The 17,366-nt window shown below is 40.5% G+C and overlaps 1 protein-coding gene across 5 annotated transcripts in view; it reads left to right on the top strand.

The window, feature by feature from the left end:
* Positions 1 to 17,366, top strand: part of bahcc1a (BAH domain and coiled-coil containing 1a) — a 175,966-nt gene that overhangs the window by 73,723 nt on the left and 84,877 nt on the right. For all 5 annotated transcript variants that reach the window (XM_055183741.2, XM_073856809.1, XM_073856808.1 and 2 more), the window contains 3 exons: positions 1,311 to 1,540; positions 6,062 to 6,392; positions 7,075 to 7,908. In XM_055183741.2, coding sequence (XP_055039716.2) covers positions 1,311 to 1,540; positions 6,062 to 6,392; positions 7,075 to 7,908 — 1,395 coding nt within the window. The remainder of the gene's footprint in view (positions 1 to 1,310; positions 1,541 to 6,061; positions 6,393 to 7,074; positions 7,909 to 17,366) is intronic.

The raw sequence follows: 17,366 nt of genomic DNA on the forward strand, positions 1-17,366 counted from the left end.
TGTTTTTGTGACAGTATGTTATATATAATTTTGTTTTGTGTGTGTGTAATTGTGTGTCTGTGTGTAGTTGTGTGTGTGTGTGTGTGTGTAGTTGTGTGTGGTTGTGTGTGTGTGTGTGTGTGTGTGTGTGTGTGTGTGTGTGTGTGTGTGTGTGTGTGTGTGTGTGTGTGTGTGTGTGTGTGTGTGTGTGTGTGTGTGTATCACGTTGTGGGGACCAATTGTTTTTGTGACCTTGTGGGGGCATTTTGATGTCCCCATGAGGAAACATGCTTATAAATCAAACAGAATGATGTTTATTGAGAATGTGAAGTATCAGAAAGTTTTGTGTGATGGTTGGGGTTAGGGATTGTGGTAGGTAAGGGGAATAGAATATACAGTTTGTGTGGTATAAAATGCATTACGTCTATGGAATGTCCCCACAAAACATGGAAACTAGAATGTGTGTGTGTGTGTGTGTGTGTGTCTTTCTCAAGCCAACATAATAATAAAAAAAAAGTTTAAGTGCAACAACTGTATGTTGGCTTTCTCAAGCCAACATGATAATAATCCTCTATGACGTATGCGGTTGACAAATATGACTTCTGGAATACGCACCAGAAATCCTGGCCAGGACACGTCCGGGAAGAATGGCACGTATGGTCACCCTAATATATGAAGCTGAGTCTGAAGCTCTATTTCTTTTCTTGGAATCTTCCGTCAAGGGTTTTTGATGCTTCTTCCCCGGCTCTGCCATTTGCAACAATCACTAGCCGTGTTTCACTCGCCTGCCTCTGTTTTGTTTGCCGTAAAGTGATCCTGCTACTCGTGATATCTGAGACTTTGCGAGACTGAAGGACACCGGGTCGGATACAGCAAACTTGCAAGTGGGGTATTCTTCCGATGGTAGGGGCAGGGGGAGAGAGTCTTCATTCATCCGGTAATGAGTTATTTAACCATATACCGATTTACGAAGATGATTAATTAACATAAAAATGCTGCCTTGTGTCCCTTTAATGTACTCACCTTTGACGTTCGCTCTGCTCTGTGCCTTGGCTGCGGAAATTCTTAATGAACTTGAAAAGGCGCTAAAACGCAGACTAAAAGACTGGGTGGAGCCAAAGCCTGCCGCTAGGCTTGAGACCATCGCAGTGCGGGCTAAGTCCCCCAAGGCCCCCTTGATGCTGGGCCTGCCTTTAACCCACAATAGTGTTTAATGTGCAGAAGCAATAATTGATATGTGAGACCCATATAATAACAATCTGTTTTCTAACATGGCTTTTCTTATTCCCAAATTATAAACTAACACATGGCTGTCATCTTCAACTCTCTAGATGTCATGGAGCAGCCTGGTCTGTGGCCTCCAGTGTACAGGGCCCAAGGGGCTCACTCCCATATGCAGCATCGTGCTGTGTATCCTCGCTCACAGTTTCTACGGCAACAGGAGCTTTATGCTCTTCAGCAACACCAGCAGCTGCAGCATCAGCAACACTCCAGCCATCAGCCACCAACACACAGAGCAGAAAACAATGTGGAGCTACAGCACAGAGCTGGCCACAGTCAGGTAACACACACACACACTCACACAACCATTCATATACATATTAGTGCTGTCAATCACTGAACAAATTCAGTTACTTTGTGCATTTTAAGGAAAATGCACTCAGTGATACACCCTGAATTTTAAGGGAATACTATAACATTTAAGGTTACATCCTCAAATCCGTGGCGGAAGAAGTAGTTCTCAAACAAAGAGGCTTTTAAAATGACTCCGTTGTTGTTTTCTTGTTTTCGTTTTTCAAACGTGTGCCGTCGAACTGTTGTATAAAAGCAATATCGCTCTCGGAGTCGTGTGATATAGCTCTATATCATCACGGCTGTGATGGCCTAACTAGAAAACAACAACGGAGTCATTTTAAAAGCCTCTTTGTTTGAGAACTACTTCTTCCGCCACGGATTTGAGGGCTGCCAGAATGACAGGTAACACTTTCGGCTGCTTTGAATCTTATATTAACTCAATGGACGGATTCGCCGTTTTTAAATATTAAAATTTCTTGGTCACAAAGTGTAGTTTTAAGATTAGTTCAGTCGAGAATATATGGGGCGGTTTCCCGGACAGGGATTAGACTAGTCCTAGACTTAAACACTTTTAAGAGCTCTCCAAACTGAAAACAACTTTCACTTACAGATCTTAAAATACATCAGGGCCCTTTGTTTTACTTCAAGATGCACACAGGTAATGTTTTTAGTAAGGCATGTTGTTTAAAACTAGTTATATTTCCTAATTAAACTAAGGCCTAGTCCTGGATTAAGCTAATCCTGGTCCGGGAAACCGCCCCCAAATGTATAATATTTAAATCTACAGTCGATTAGTAAAGATAGCGCCTGTTTGAACGTTTGCTTAGTGAAATTCGGTACGTATGAGAACCAAAGCATGAGCGGACGTCAGTGTTCACTCGCCCCGTTGACCACCGCCCTCTCTGGGCTACATCTTTGACAGGGATTCCCTGGCTCTCAAGTTGGCCTGATGATCAAAAATTAGATCAAATCACCAGTATTTGGTGTCATGATGAAACTATTACTTGTTTTCTTATTCATATTTAGTGTCTTTTGTGTTGTTATTGTTTTGGCGCGAGGTAAAAGTTAATAAAAATATACTTCTATAATGTTACTGTTGGTTTACCATTTCATCTTAAAGGGAAATTCCGCCCTAAAACGGAATTTAGGGTGTTTTTTTGTTGTTAACGAGTCAAACTTTCATTTAAAAGCATATTTATGACTGAAGAGCAACATTTAAGATATTTAAGATGTTCGTTTTCTGGTAAACTGGCCTTTGAATGGGAGTGAATAGGGCATGTCGCATGAGTGCACAAAATCTCTATTTTTACAACACTAAGAAGGCTCGACACAACGTGATACTTTACTCGAAGTATCACGTGGGTCTCTACACATGAACGCGAGCATTGAGAACATTGTTTGTGTACACAGATTTTAGTAAAAGCGAAAAGTTTGGAACAACTTACCGTGCTGTTAAACTGCGTCCCGCCGCCATATTGCCAGTCATGAGCAATCGATTTCAGAATGCGATTGAATGGACTCCATAGGACGCTACTTTTTCAACTACAGGGTCAATATTGTTTTTCACTTGAGACAAAACAACAAATTATCCGTGCATTTATATGGAACTATGCTTTAGGAGCTATCCATCTTTACTCTCCTTCCTCCTTATGTCGCATTCTGAGATCGATTGCTCATGACTGGCAATATGGCGGCGGGACGCAGTTTAACAGCACGGTAAGTTGTTCCAAACTTTTCGCTTTTACTAAAATCTGTGTACACAAACAATGTTCTCAATGCTCGCGTTCATGTGTAGAGACCCACGTGATACTTCGAGTAAAGTATCACGTTGTGTCGAGCCTTCTTAGTGTTGTAAAAATAGAGATTTTGTGCACTCATGCAACATGCCCTATTCACTCCCATCCACAGGCCAGTCCACCAGAAAACGAACATCCCAAACATCCTAAATGTTGCTCTTCAGTCACAAATATGCTTCCAAATGAAAGCCCGACTCGCCAACAACGAAAAAACACCCCAAACTCCGCCCTAGGGCGGAATTTCCCTTTAACGCGATACGAGCACTCGGTTATTATTAGACTTCGTTCTTGTCAGTACTATATAAAACTGTTTTTTATAAGTGTCAGAGAGATGTTTTTGCATGCTGCTTATAAATATACCAGTGGCGATATCTCATAACATGTTTTAATAGTCACGTCGCGATTAAATAAATTATCAATGTCCACATTTAAAGGCTGCTGTGCTTACCTGCAGTTCTCCAGTGTTTTCGCGTTCTGATCAGAGTGTTTAAGTTACATTCCTCTTTCCAAGTGTTAATCGTCCACACGATGTGACAAGACATTAATCCCATTAAGTTTAACGTAACATCCAAGAGCGCTGATCTTTGACGGAATAATAACTTCCGATTGGGGATTCACCGACTGATTTATGAGCTAGTGAACAAATGAGACACACGGAGAGTGTTTAAAAACAGGGCGTCTGTGTTTTTCCATTCAGAGATGAGCCTGTTTAGGACCTCCATTCACTAGGTGGCGGAATGATACGAAAGGTGAAGCGGTTACTGTGCCGTTATCAGTACAATATCGTATAGCTCTTAGCCAATCAGATTCGAGAACCAGAAAGAACTGTTGTATAAATATATATATATGTATTTTTTTATTCAGATTGTCTGTCATACAGAAAGGAGATTTAATTTAAATATACAACACACACAAGTCAAGTACAGTCATTTAATTTTTTTATGCTTGGTGTATACATAAAAATGCACTTTATTTAAAAATCTACAGTATTTGTATCTTTCTCTAGTTGTTAAATTTTTCTTGAAATGTAAAAAATTATTTATGGTATCTGCATGTCTGAAGGAACACAATATAATTATGTGATGGTATGCTCTTGGCATTTTGTTGTAATGGGTTAAAACTCTTTTTTTTGCCTGTGATCCCAGAGAAGATTGTTAGTGTCCTGCAGACAAATTTGTTCACCACACAAGTAGGCTTGTACTGTAGACTTACAGTATAATGTGCTTATACCTCAGGCCTCTCTTCAAGTGATCATCACCCTGAAACCATTCATGAAACTCTTTTTATCTATCAACACCTAACACTACACTGTTAAAAAATTCTGTAGAAATGATAGTATTACTGTCAGCTGTTTGCAAGTAACGTGCTGTAGATTTAAATGTATGTTATTTACTGGCAACAGTTTGTTCAAAGTTAAATGAACATTAAACATTAACAAGTCTTTATCTTTACAGAATAAAACTTTACAATAACAGCCTCATGCAAAGCATTATGGGAACCAAAATAGGAAGGAAACAACAGAAAAGGGTTCATGAGGATTTATGGTTCCACACCCCTCCCCCTCTTCCCCGGGAAACTCGAACAATCACAAACGTATATAAGCAGTATGTAAATTTATTATGAAAAATGTAAAAAATAGGAGATTTACAGAATTGCGCCATACTGTAAATAATATGTAATCATGTAAACCATAAAAAATAACAGTAGTCTGATTACAAGTATTTTAAAATGTAGTTTAATCTAACTACAAGTACTTGATTTTTGAAATCTGATTACATAATCCAGATTACATGTAATCCGTTACTACCCAGCTCTGGCGCTGACATATGTGCCTTCATCAACCAGATGTATTTACACTTGTACAGCTTCGTCTGAAATGCGTCCCAGACCACCTCCTTAAGTGGTTTGAGTGATCAGATTCAAATCCATCTCGAAAACGTTTCAGAGGGTATTTACACTTGGTCTTTATACGATCGAATAGCTGTCCAATCAGAAAAAAAGCATAAAGTTAGCAAGAGTAAAAAAGGCCCATAGTTTCTCAATAGCAGTCAAGAGGTGTGTCTCTCTTTTGCATAGTTGTTTGGCAAAGCATATGTCACAGACAAACACATACACACATATGCGCAAACCAGATCCATGATTTACCAAGAGGAGCGCACGTATGTGTGTGTGTGTGTTCATCTTGATGCGCTGCACAGAGCTGATTGGCACTTTTTCTGACAAAGCTCTGCACCGTTACGTGCCACATCTCTGTATATTAGAGCAAATATGTAAAGCCTCTAAAGAAAAGCAATGATTTTGGTTTTGGAGCTTTTACATAGTACTGGAGAGCATGTGCTTAAATTTCTCTGTGGAACAATAATAGGGGAGTAAAAAAGCCATGAGTCCAAAAAAGTCCCTGTTAAACCACAACTGCTCCCTATGCTGCATAACTTCCCTTGAAAGCCCTGAGGTCTTGTTACATTTTAGAAACAAAGAACAAAATTTGGTCTGACTCAAGCATGTTACTTTTCTTTCACAAAATAAAATGGAGCTATTACATTTTAAATTGATGCCTGGTTCAGCAAATGTAATGCTAAATTACAATGGCATTTATGTCTGCCTTGGAAGTCTTTAGAATATTAGTCAATTTCCTTAATTACCCAAATTTTCCAGATCTCATTATCCTGATGGATTCCCCCCTCCTAATTCCACAATTTTTCAATGCTCAGGTGCAGAAGAAACCAGAGGAACACAGCATGGAGCTAGAAGACATGCTGTCTGACGCCAGGCCCCTTAAACCTGCCAGGTGCTATGCTTACAGCACCTCACCCCCCCGGGCCTCAACTGCCCACTTGTCACCCTGCTGCCAGTCTCCTTGTATGCGTCCTCACCCTAAAAGCACATCGTCTACCCCCTGCTCCGCCCCTAGTCCCGTGGCTGCAACACCCCACTCTCCTGCCATCAACCCTTCTCTATCACAGGTGCCCAAAGTTGCAGAGTCAAAGGATAAGGGGGTGGAAGGGCAGCCGCCACAGGACTACCCTCAGTCTATAGAGCCAGGTGAGGGATCTTTGCATGCTGTGTGTCTACACATTATACTTGTTGACAAGAAGTTTTGTCTTGGTTGTGTCATGTGAAGAGGCGAACAGGATTTTCTATGCTTGGACTTTTCTCTGTGCTTCTTTCTTGAAGCTGAGTTGCGTGCTTGCAAAAACACATAAGGCACATGTTGAATCTCATGCACAAACAATCAGAATGTTTTTATATGCTGTGGCTCTGTGTGGGTGTCTGTATAAGCAAAAGCACGACTGGCTAAGCTGCTAATACATGCAGAAAATGGCTGCCAGCTCAGCTCCTGAGCTTCGTCACATCTGTAATGATGGAGAAACACCTCATCCAGACTCTCCACCCCATACCTACTACACCCTCTTTATCATCATTAACACCTCACTAACTGTTATAAAGTGCCAGAAGACACAGCAGTGCCAGAAATAGTCCCTGTTTTACCTTAGAGTCACCCCTATAACAGCTGCATTTCCGAAAGTCAAACTAACATCTAATGTAGTGATGCTGTCACTTTTCGTCACTTTTCGTCTTGTTCAGACGAAAAGTGCAAAGCTTATTTATGTTGTCACCTTTAGGTTATCAAAAGTGTAAAACCATGCCAAATGTAATTTTATATGCAGATTTTTAGTGCTTAATTTGTGATACATTTATGTTTTGTTTGTGTTTGCTGTCACAGATTTGCATCCTGGATACACCTATCCAGACATTGGCATGGAATACAGGAATGGACCCAACCCTCAGGAAATTCAGTTGGCAGAGCCTGCTAATCTGGTAACTGTTCAAGTTGAATCAGTTGTGCATGCCCCTCCATCTATCTCCACCTTAGGAGAAGGCCTGGAATGCCATGCAATTGTGAGGCCACTTCAAGAGACACAAGACTCAACAATTGGAAAAGATGCAGTTAGTCTTGTTGAAAAGCAACCAGAATTTGCACATGGCGAGGAGGATGTGGAGAAAGTCGTGGCAGTGGGTTGTTGTAAACCTGTAGATCAGAAAAAGGATCACGCCGAACTGCTCCTTTGCACAGTCGTTGAAGCTTCGATCAATGAACTTGGACAAGGGCCTGTCTATTTATCTGAAGAAGTAATACATCAAGATGATATTAAGGTAACCTACAAGGAAGAAGTGGGTAAAGATGTACCTCCTAAGGAGAGAGAAAAGACCCTGGAGGCTCAGGGAGCTCCACTACTAGAACAACTTTGTGTCTCAGATTGTGTCTCCTTGCGTTCACCAAACCAGCTGTCAAACACCACCAACCAATCAGAAGTTGCAGTAATGAAAGAGAAAGAAGAGCAAAACAGCTCTCAGAGTCTTGTGTCAAGCTACTGGAGTTTGGAGCTCCTGATTGCTGCAGCCTTCTGTGGAGATTGTCCTCCTCCATCTCCAGCCTCCTCTTCCTCACAGCAGAGATGCAATGCTCCACTCAACTCTTATCATGGCATGGAATTGCTAAGTGAGCTGGCTGATCTTGAACGGCAACAGTACCACCAAAGTAATGGTAAAACTCAAGGTAGGATGCAATAGAAGTCTGGAAAAATCAAACTGTAAACATAAACACTAAATCTAGTTTCATATTGCACACAAAACTTGAAAAGCACAAAAAATCTGAAGAATGCAAGTTCACATCAGATAGCTCAAAGCAGTATTCAACTTCCTGGAGTCCAAGTTTTATGTATAACCTACAGCATTTCAAAAGTTAAGATTATAAATCATCTGAGAATATTAAGAACACTTGTTATGTGATATCTAGGGATGGGAATTGATAAGAATTTAACGATTCTGATTCCATTATCAATGTGATATCGATCCGATTCCTTATCGATTCTCATTGAGTGAAGGGAATAAGTACAAATTTGTATGTTTGTATTAACTCGCTTTAATATCTGATCAGAAGACAGAGAACAGAGTATACGCAAATTATGTGTAACAACCTCAGAACAAACTAAGGGTGCATCTCTTACCCCTTCCCCTTACCCCTTCACCTCGGTTTTGCGCGTTCATGTGAGGCAAAGTGGTGTCTCAATTCTCAGTTTGATCAAGAGCTAGGGCCAAGGCGTAGGGATACATAGCCCTTGAAACGAAGTGTGATAAGGAGCACACTTGAAAGAGAGGGGTAAACGTTAAAGTGACACCATGTAATTTTTCAACCTTCATAATACATTTTCAAGACCCTTGTGATAGTACCTCGACTTTAAATAGGTTGAATGACATGTCTACCATAGCCTGACGGGGTCTGTATCACTTTTACTCGTATTTTAAAACTTAGGGTTTCTGGTAGTAACCAGAGCACAAAAAAAACTACAAAATTTGACTGCTTTACGGCATACGTCACTTCCTCCACACAATTTGTTTTTAACGTGAATTTTGCTGGAGGCTTACTTAAGGAATGTAGAGAGCGGCTTTTAATATGTGACTCTGTGGCACAGTCTTTAGTGTCACGGATCTATGACACGGGCGACCCGGGTTCGATTCCCCTTTAAGGCAATTTTTTTATATAAACTCTTGATTCATACATAAATGCGATGATCTTTATAAATGACTGCAATTATCTTGCATATAGTTCCCTGTATTCACATGAGGTGGTCGCGTATTTACCTTTCTTTTACTGTGTCTTTGATATTTACATTACAATCCAGGATGCAATAGCAGTCAAACTTGCTCAAACTCACACAGTGTAAAACCAAACCCTATTCATTCACCAATCAGATTCGAGCGTTTCTCTCTTCTCTCTTCCTCATTTGCTGCGTTCCGCTGTCACTCGCGTGACGTATTACAAAGCGGCAGCCTTTAGGTCTGCTTGGACCACATCCGTTTACTTGGATTTGGAGCGACAATTTTCACACAAAAGAGAGGAAAAACGAGCGCCATTGCGGAAAATCCTGGTGGCGAGGGAGAGAGAGAGACGATGCAACAATATTTGTTCGGGAAAAGGCAAGGAAATACTTCTGGTCGTTTCTCAATTGGAAGGCTGCAGCCTCCGGAGGTCAAATATGCAGGCTGAATACGTCATCAAGCCTGGTGTATTAAGGTAAACTGAGCATTACATTCGCAAGTCATGAGCATACTGCAACAATTTATGATTAACTAAGTATAATAGTCAACTTTGTAATTGTTTATATTGTGAAATAAGACTGTCTTGATGACGTATACAGCTTAGAAATACGACATCTGGAGGCTGCAACCTTCAGATTGAGAAATGGCTTCTGCCACGACGAGTTCCTCATCAGAAAGTTGTAACATGACTGCGTTTCTCCCTGTTCTCTCAAAATGTTGATCGTTTAGCGTTTTAAATGTTTAGTTTTTAGTTTAGTTTTAAGGTTGGCCAGTTCCTTTCCTTTGCGACAGTGCTGCGGCGCTTGTGGGCTCTAGGGGCGCTAGAAGTGAAAAATACATGTCTAGCACCCCCTAGTGGCCAAAAAGTTTCATGGTGTGCCTTTAACGTAGGAATATCTCAGGAGAGCCGGCATCAAGACGTTTTATTGATGAACGTCGAACTGTCAAGAAGTCACACAAATGAAAGTAACGTTATTTTCTGCAATTTAATTGAGATTATATTATGACACTCAAATTTTATGATACTTTTAATAAAATGTTAAAGCGGTTTTAATTGTAATGTTTTTGTTTTGAATCGCTAGTTAAGGCGCTAGCTAGCAGCTAAGTTATGCGCTATTTGTTGAGCTCCGCTCAGGCAATCGATACCACAACCTGAGACCACGGGCATCTTCTTTGTTTGTCAACGCTTGTCTGTTTACCTAGCAGCCAGTTAGCGCAAGGGAAGGTGACACAAACGGTAATCGATTGGTGTCTACTTTTTTAGACGAACGATCTGTCTTACCCCTTTCCCCTTTACTTGGTTTCGAGGGGCAAGGGGAAGATGAAGACAAAGGGGAAGGGGTAAGACAGAGAAATGAGATTGGCCCTTAGTAGGTGAGCTACTTCTTAAAGTAAAGTCCAGGGACCTATAGCCTAGGGCAGTGTTTCTCGACCAGTAAATATGTGATAGGACTAGGAATTAATAAAACAGAACTAGACTGACATAAAACATGCAACTTTTGGTCATGCATGCATTTGTTATTTCCTTTTGAAAAGACATGATGCTGGACAAAATACAGCAAATACAGCAAATTAACCTACCGAAATGCAGAGGCAACTACTGTGACAAACGGATGCAAACCCTTTACCACAAACTTAGTCACTGCTCGGCAGAGGTGGACACTACTTGAGTATTTTAGTTTCATTTTCCAAGCATCTGTGCTTTATCAGAGTGTTGTCTTGGGATTTACTTTACTAAAAAATGTTCACATTCTAAAGCATAGAATCATACTGTGTATTCCTTTTATATTGCATATTAAAATTGATTTAATACATAATTACATAAAAATTGTGTACTTTAACTTTTCTTTAGTAAAAGTACAAAAGTACTTTTTACTTAAGTAAAAGTAAAAAAATACTAGATTTCTAATGTACTTAAATATTAAATATAAACCAAAAACTTAAAATTATGAAGTGTATTGGATTAAAAATTATGATAATATGCTTCGGAATGTATGTTTAAAAAAAAAAAACGGATAAAATACAAATACTTGAAAATGTACTTTTAAGTAGAAATACTTAAGTAGTGTCCGCCTCTACTGCTCAGTGAAATTTGTTTATCCTCGCCTCGGTCATTTTATTCCTCCCTACCTCTGTAAACGGAGAAGCTAGAGGTGGTGGTGCACGAGAGATACTTTTGCAGCCACATTAACACATTACCTCGGCATAAATAACAGATTGCGTACCGTTAGCTCTGCTGGTGCTTGACTCGCTGGTGTTGTTGTGTAATAGTGTATCAAACATGCGACACAGTCTTGCAACCTCCTGCAATGCGACCGTATTGTCATATTTTCGCGTGAAATATAAGTTATTGATTCAATTCAATTCAATTCAATTTTATTTATATAGCGCTTTTCACAATTGGTGATTGTTTCAAAGCAGCTTTACATTAATAGAAGCAGTGGAAAGCACAGAAAAACGACAGATAGCACAACATAATACACGATAGCACAAGCAGCTAAATTTGCTGCGGCTATGAATCAACATTATAAGCGTGCGTATTGCTAATGTAACGTAAAGGAGAGGGTGCTAAGTTAAGCCCAAGAAGGCTGCCTCCCCGGGTTGAAAAACCCCCTAGGAGAAAAAAAAACCCAGGCTCAGCCGGGGAAGTAAAAAAAAAGTCCTAGGAGGGAAAAACCCTTGGGAGATATATTTATATATACATTGAAACGATTAAGGAGATTAGGCGGAGGTTAAGCGGGTTCTGCCGGTGGTCGTTGGTCATGCATCAGCTGGGCATCACGTTGAAGGTCTGCCGGTGGGTCAGAGGTGTGCCGACTTTCACATTTACCAGAACTGGGTCTGTTTGTCTCATTGTCCTCGGAGACAAGGACGAGACACGAAGAAAGAAAATCAAAACCCAATTAGCGTAGGGGCCATTCATATGTATACACATGTACATATACACAAACATATATATATATATATATATATATATATATATATATATATATATATATATATATATATATATATATATATATATATATATATATATATATATATATATATATATATATATACATACATACATACACACACATGTACATATACGTATTGAAGATACAACGTCATCCCAGTGACAGACTCTGCACAGTGTGCAGAGGTTTAGGGAGAACGAGAAAAATGCACGGGACGGCGAATGTTTTTGGAAATGGATGCAGTGACACCCTTTTAAGGACTGAAGTCCCGCCCCCGACTAGTGGGCTTAACACCACAAATCTATACCCACCGAGCTTTATTGAAATCCGGACGAGCAAGGGAGTAAAGGGGAGACGGGGACGTGACTGCGCCAGCCATCTCCCTGATGCCTGTCTGGGCTTCACAGTACTCCCCTACTCGACTCAGAAACCTCAGGAGGAGGGCCGAGCAAGTGATAACATAATGCCATACATAACTTTCAATCACTCCTCTGCGCTTGGCAATTAATGGCCCGATTCGGGGTTTTATTGGTCTAGTAGTTTTGGCCTTGTATTGTGGTTTGTATGTGCACAGAGTAGCGTTTCTTTTCCTTATATGTAGCCTTTTCTATTTTATACATTACATTTGTTTTTGAAAGTTTATGCCCGGCTCATGGTTTGCTGCACATATGTAAACGAGTAAGGAGAGATTAAACATTTTTCTTAAGAATATTAATAGCATTTACCATGCTTTGAAGTGTTGACATTATGAGGATTTAGTTTATTTATTTATTAGGTTGTACAAGCTATCGATTGTGAGATGAGTACCATTACTAAAACAATTATGTGAATGACTTGTTAAAGAGAAAAGTTTTAAGTCTAGATTTAAAGGTATCTATTGTGTCTGTTTCTCGGACAACGGTTGGTAAATCATTCCAGAGCTTAGGGGCTAAGTAGGAAAATGATCTTCCACCTTTAGACACTTTTGATATTTTAGGGATAACTAAGAGACCAGAATTTTGCGAAGGCAGTGCACGTGGTGGATTGTATTCTGATAGTAATTCTCTAAGATATAAGGGTGCTAGGCCATTTAAGGCTTTGTAGGTGATAAGTGATATTTTAAATTGTATGCGATAATTAACTGGTAGCCAGTGTAAAGATGCCAGAATTGGACTTATGTGGTCATACTTCTTAGGGCGAGTAAGCACTCTTGCAGAAGCGTTTTGAACTAGCTGCAGCTTGTTTACCTGATTTGCATGGCATCCCCCAAGTAGCGAGTTACAATAGTCTATTCTAGAGGTCAATAATGGATAAGCTTCTCTGCGTCAGATGTAGACAGTATATGGCGTATTTTTGAGATATTTCTAAGATGGAAGAATGCTGTGCGGCAGACGTTGCCGATATGACTATCGAAGGATAAGTTGCTGTCGAACATCACACCTAACATAAGTTCCTAACCATGGAAAATGGCACCACAGTGCAGCCATCTATGTGCAACTTGTAATAAGACATATTATGTTTGTAGCGATTCGGTTCAATAATAAGTATCTCTGTCTTATTGGAGTTGAGCTTAAGAAAGTTATGTGCCATCCAGTCACTAACATCGCTAATGCAGTCTGTTAGCTTAGAAAACGTGTGGGTTTCGCTGGGATGTGAGGAGATGTAAAGCTGGGTATCATCCGCATAGCAGTGAAAACTTATGTTATGTTTCCTGATAATGTCTCCTAGGGGTAACATATATAACGAGAACAGGATAGGACCTAAAACTGATCCCTGCGGTACACCGTATTTAACCAGGGAGTGATATGACTCTTCCTCGTTTACATAAACAAAGTGATAGCGATTGGTTAGATACGACCTAAACCAGGCTAACGCCTGACCACTGATACCAACATAGTTTTCTAGTCTATTAAGTAAGATTGTGTGATCTATTGTGTCAAAGGCTGCGCTAAGGTCTAGTAATATAAGGATTGAGATTTCACCACGATCGGATGTTAACAGGAGGTCATTTGTAACTCTAAGCAGCGCTGTCTCTGTGCTATGGTGGGGCCTGAATCCTGATTGGAACTTTTCATACGTACTATTATTTGTCAAGAATGTGCGTAACTGGCTTGCCACTACCTTTTCTAATATTTTCGAAAGAAAAGGGAGATTTGAGATTTGAGAAAGTTATTAAGCTCTCCCTGATCAAGCTGTGGTTTTTTAATCAGCGGTTTAATAACTGCTAGCTTGAAAGCTGTTGGAAAGTATCCTATTTCTAGCGATGAGTTAAAGATATGTAGTACCGAGTTTGACACTACAGGGAATACCTCTTTAAGTAGTATTGTGGGAACGGGGTCTAATATACAGGACGATGATTTGGATGATGTGACTAGTTTAGAGAGCTCATCTATTGTAGTAGGTTTAAATGAATCAAGATGTTCATATGGTAATCTAGTGTTTAGTGAACTAATGGGTAGAGTGATGGCTGCTTGGGTAGTTACGATGTTTTCCCTAATAGCCGTAATTTTGTTAGAAAAGAAGTTCATGAAATCGTTACTATTGTGTTGAAGTTTACTATTGGTTTCTGTTTGTTCTTTGTTTCTTGTCAGTTTTGCAACTGTGCTAAAGAGGAAATGAGGGTTGTTATGATTTTCTTTAATAAGCGTACTGAGATAGGTAGATCTGGCCGTTTTTATAGCCTGTCTGTAGTGTTTAACACTCTCTTTCCATGCTGCACGCCATACCTCTAACTTTGTGCTTCTATAATTTCTTTCCATTTTTCTAGCTGCCTTTTTAAGAGCTGCGGTGTGATGGTCATACTATGGAGCTGGCGGTTTTTCTTTGATTTTCTTTTTTCGAATGGGAGCAACGGCATCCATTGTGTTAGAACAGACATTGTTCAGGTTTTCTATTACAGTATCTAGATCGTCACAGTTATCTGCTACATGTTTCATTTGAGACAGGTCTGGAAGAGTGCTAATAAAGCTATCTTTAGTGGTGGAAATTATTGTTCTGGCTAGTCGGTAGCATGTTGTGGATTGAGTGATCCTATCTAGAAGTACAGTGTATGACACAAGGTAATGGTCAGAAACTGCATCACTCTGAGGTGATATTTCGATGTCATTAATATTGAGTCTGAGTGACAGAATTAAGTCTAATGTGTGTTTACGAGTATGCGTGGGCCCTGACACGTTTTGTTTGAGAGAATTTAGAACATCCATAAACGCACGTCCTAATGCATCTTTTGAGTTATCCACATGAATATTAAAATCACCAACGATAAGAGCTTTATCTACAGTGACTACAAGCTCAGACAGGAAATTTGCTATTTCTTTAAGGAAATCTGCATGGTGGCCCGGAGGTCTATAGATTGTAGCTAAGACAAAAGAAAGCTGTTTGTTGTTACGATCAGTTATTTCCATATTTAATAACATTAGTTCAAATGAATTAAATTTTAGTTCAGATTTTTGGTTAACTTTAAAAATGTTGTTGTATATTGTATTTACACCACTCCCTCTCCCCTTTAATCGAGGTTCGTGTTTATAATAATAGCCTTGTGGGGTGGATTCGTTTAAACTAATGTAGTCATCTGCTTTAAGCCAGGTTTCTGTTAAACAGAGTGCATCTAAGTTTTGGTCATTAATTATTTCATTAACAATAGGTTCTTTATTGGTAAGCGATCTAATGTTAAGAAGGCCGAATTTTAACATTCGAGGTTCATCTGGTAATGTATTGTTTTCTAATTTTATGTTAATCAAATTTGTACGTGATGTGGCAAGCGGTGCTCTGTATTTGCTTGTTCGGGGAACAGATACAGTTGAAATGTGTTGATATTCTGGTAAGATCGACTCGAAGTGCTGGGATATATGTGATCTTGACATATCATGCCAGCTAACAGACGGACGGTTAAGCTGATCCGTCTGTTTCCTGACCTGGGCCCTGGATAGTCAGACTATATCAGAATTAAGACTATTAATCAGATTTCTGGTGAGTATAGCACTTCCTTCTGATGTCGGATGAAGGCCATCTCGGGTTAGGAGGAATGGTCTCCCCCAGAAATGCTTCCAATTGTCTATAAACCCTACATTGTGCTAAGGGCACCACTTTGACATCCAGCCATTGAGAGACACTAATCTACTATGTGTTTCATCTCCCCGGTAGGCGGGGAGGGGACCAGAGCATATTACATTGTCTGACATTGTTTTTGCAATTTCACACAGCTCCTTAATAGTATCTTTGGTGATTTCCAACTGTCGGAGTCTGGTGTCATTTTTGCAGGCGTGAATAACAATCTTAGAAAAGTTCCGGTTGGCATTAGCCAGCACTTTAAGTTTGGATCTAATGTCAGATGTTCTGGCTCCCGGTATACAGTCGACTATGGTGTTTGGTGCCTCAATGTTAGTGTTCCTGAGTATAGAATCTTCAATGACCAGGGCACTTTTAACAGGTGTTTCAGCTGGTGTACTCCTTAGGGGTTTGAATCTGTTAGAAATTACCGTAACGTTATGGGTCTTAGATGGACGCCGTATATGACTATGCCGCCTGACAGTCACCCAGTTAGACCGCCGACTTGACTCTGATGTCGGAACCGAGCCATGTGTATTTTGATAAACACTATGCGCGCTCGATACAGTATTTGTAATGTTTACATTAGCATCTGATGTCGGAACCGAGCCATTAGTCTTTTCGCTCGATACAGTATTTACAACAGTAACATTAGCGGTTTTGCTATCCTCAACTAGCGTTCGGATGCGTGATTCTAGTTCAGCAACCTTCTCAATTAATCTTAATACTTCAATACACTTAGTGCATGTAAACCCCTCTATGCTAACAGCAGAAGCTAAACTATACATGTGGCAAGTAGTACATGTTACAATAACAAGCGGAGTCTTACCGCTTTCATGCTGGGCGATGGCGTCTTCATTTACCCGAACGCGCTCCGCGGAGCTGCATCGCGTGGGGTGTTCGGTTGTGGTACGCCTCAGTCGCCTGCGAACGTCTGGGTCCAGGGTGATGTGGGGCATGCTGAATCTGCGAAGGCCGGGCAGCGGCTCCTCCACAGCTTCCCAATCGCTTTCATGTTGGGCAATGGTGTCTCCGTTTACTCGTTCCCGCTCCGTGAAGCTGCATCGCGTGGAGTGCTCGTTTGTTGCACGCCTCGGTCGCTTGTGGACGTCCGGAGACAGGGTGAAGTGGGCGCAGTAGCTCGCGTTGGATCTGCTCAAACCGATCAACTCCTACACAGCTTCCCGCTCAGGCGAGGACAGGTCAGAAAAGCATATATCAGGTGAATCCGCCATTAGATCGGAAAATGCTAGCTCAACTGTTTCGGTGTTTCACGAAGCCTCGCTCTGCCCACCACTAAATATAACCAAACTTTGGATCGTTCTGCTTCGATGCAGTGTTTGCTGCGTTCTACACACACACACACACACACCCACACATATATACACACGTTTCTTTTATCATAAACTCTTTCGACGCATGTGCAGCA

The sequence above is a fragment of the Misgurnus anguillicaudatus genome, chromosome 19 (assembly GCF_027580225.2).
Source record: "Misgurnus anguillicaudatus chromosome 19, ASM2758022v2, whole genome shotgun sequence".
In the NCBI taxonomy this organism is placed as follows: Eukaryota; Metazoa; Chordata; class Actinopteri; order Cypriniformes; family Cobitidae; genus Misgurnus; species Misgurnus anguillicaudatus.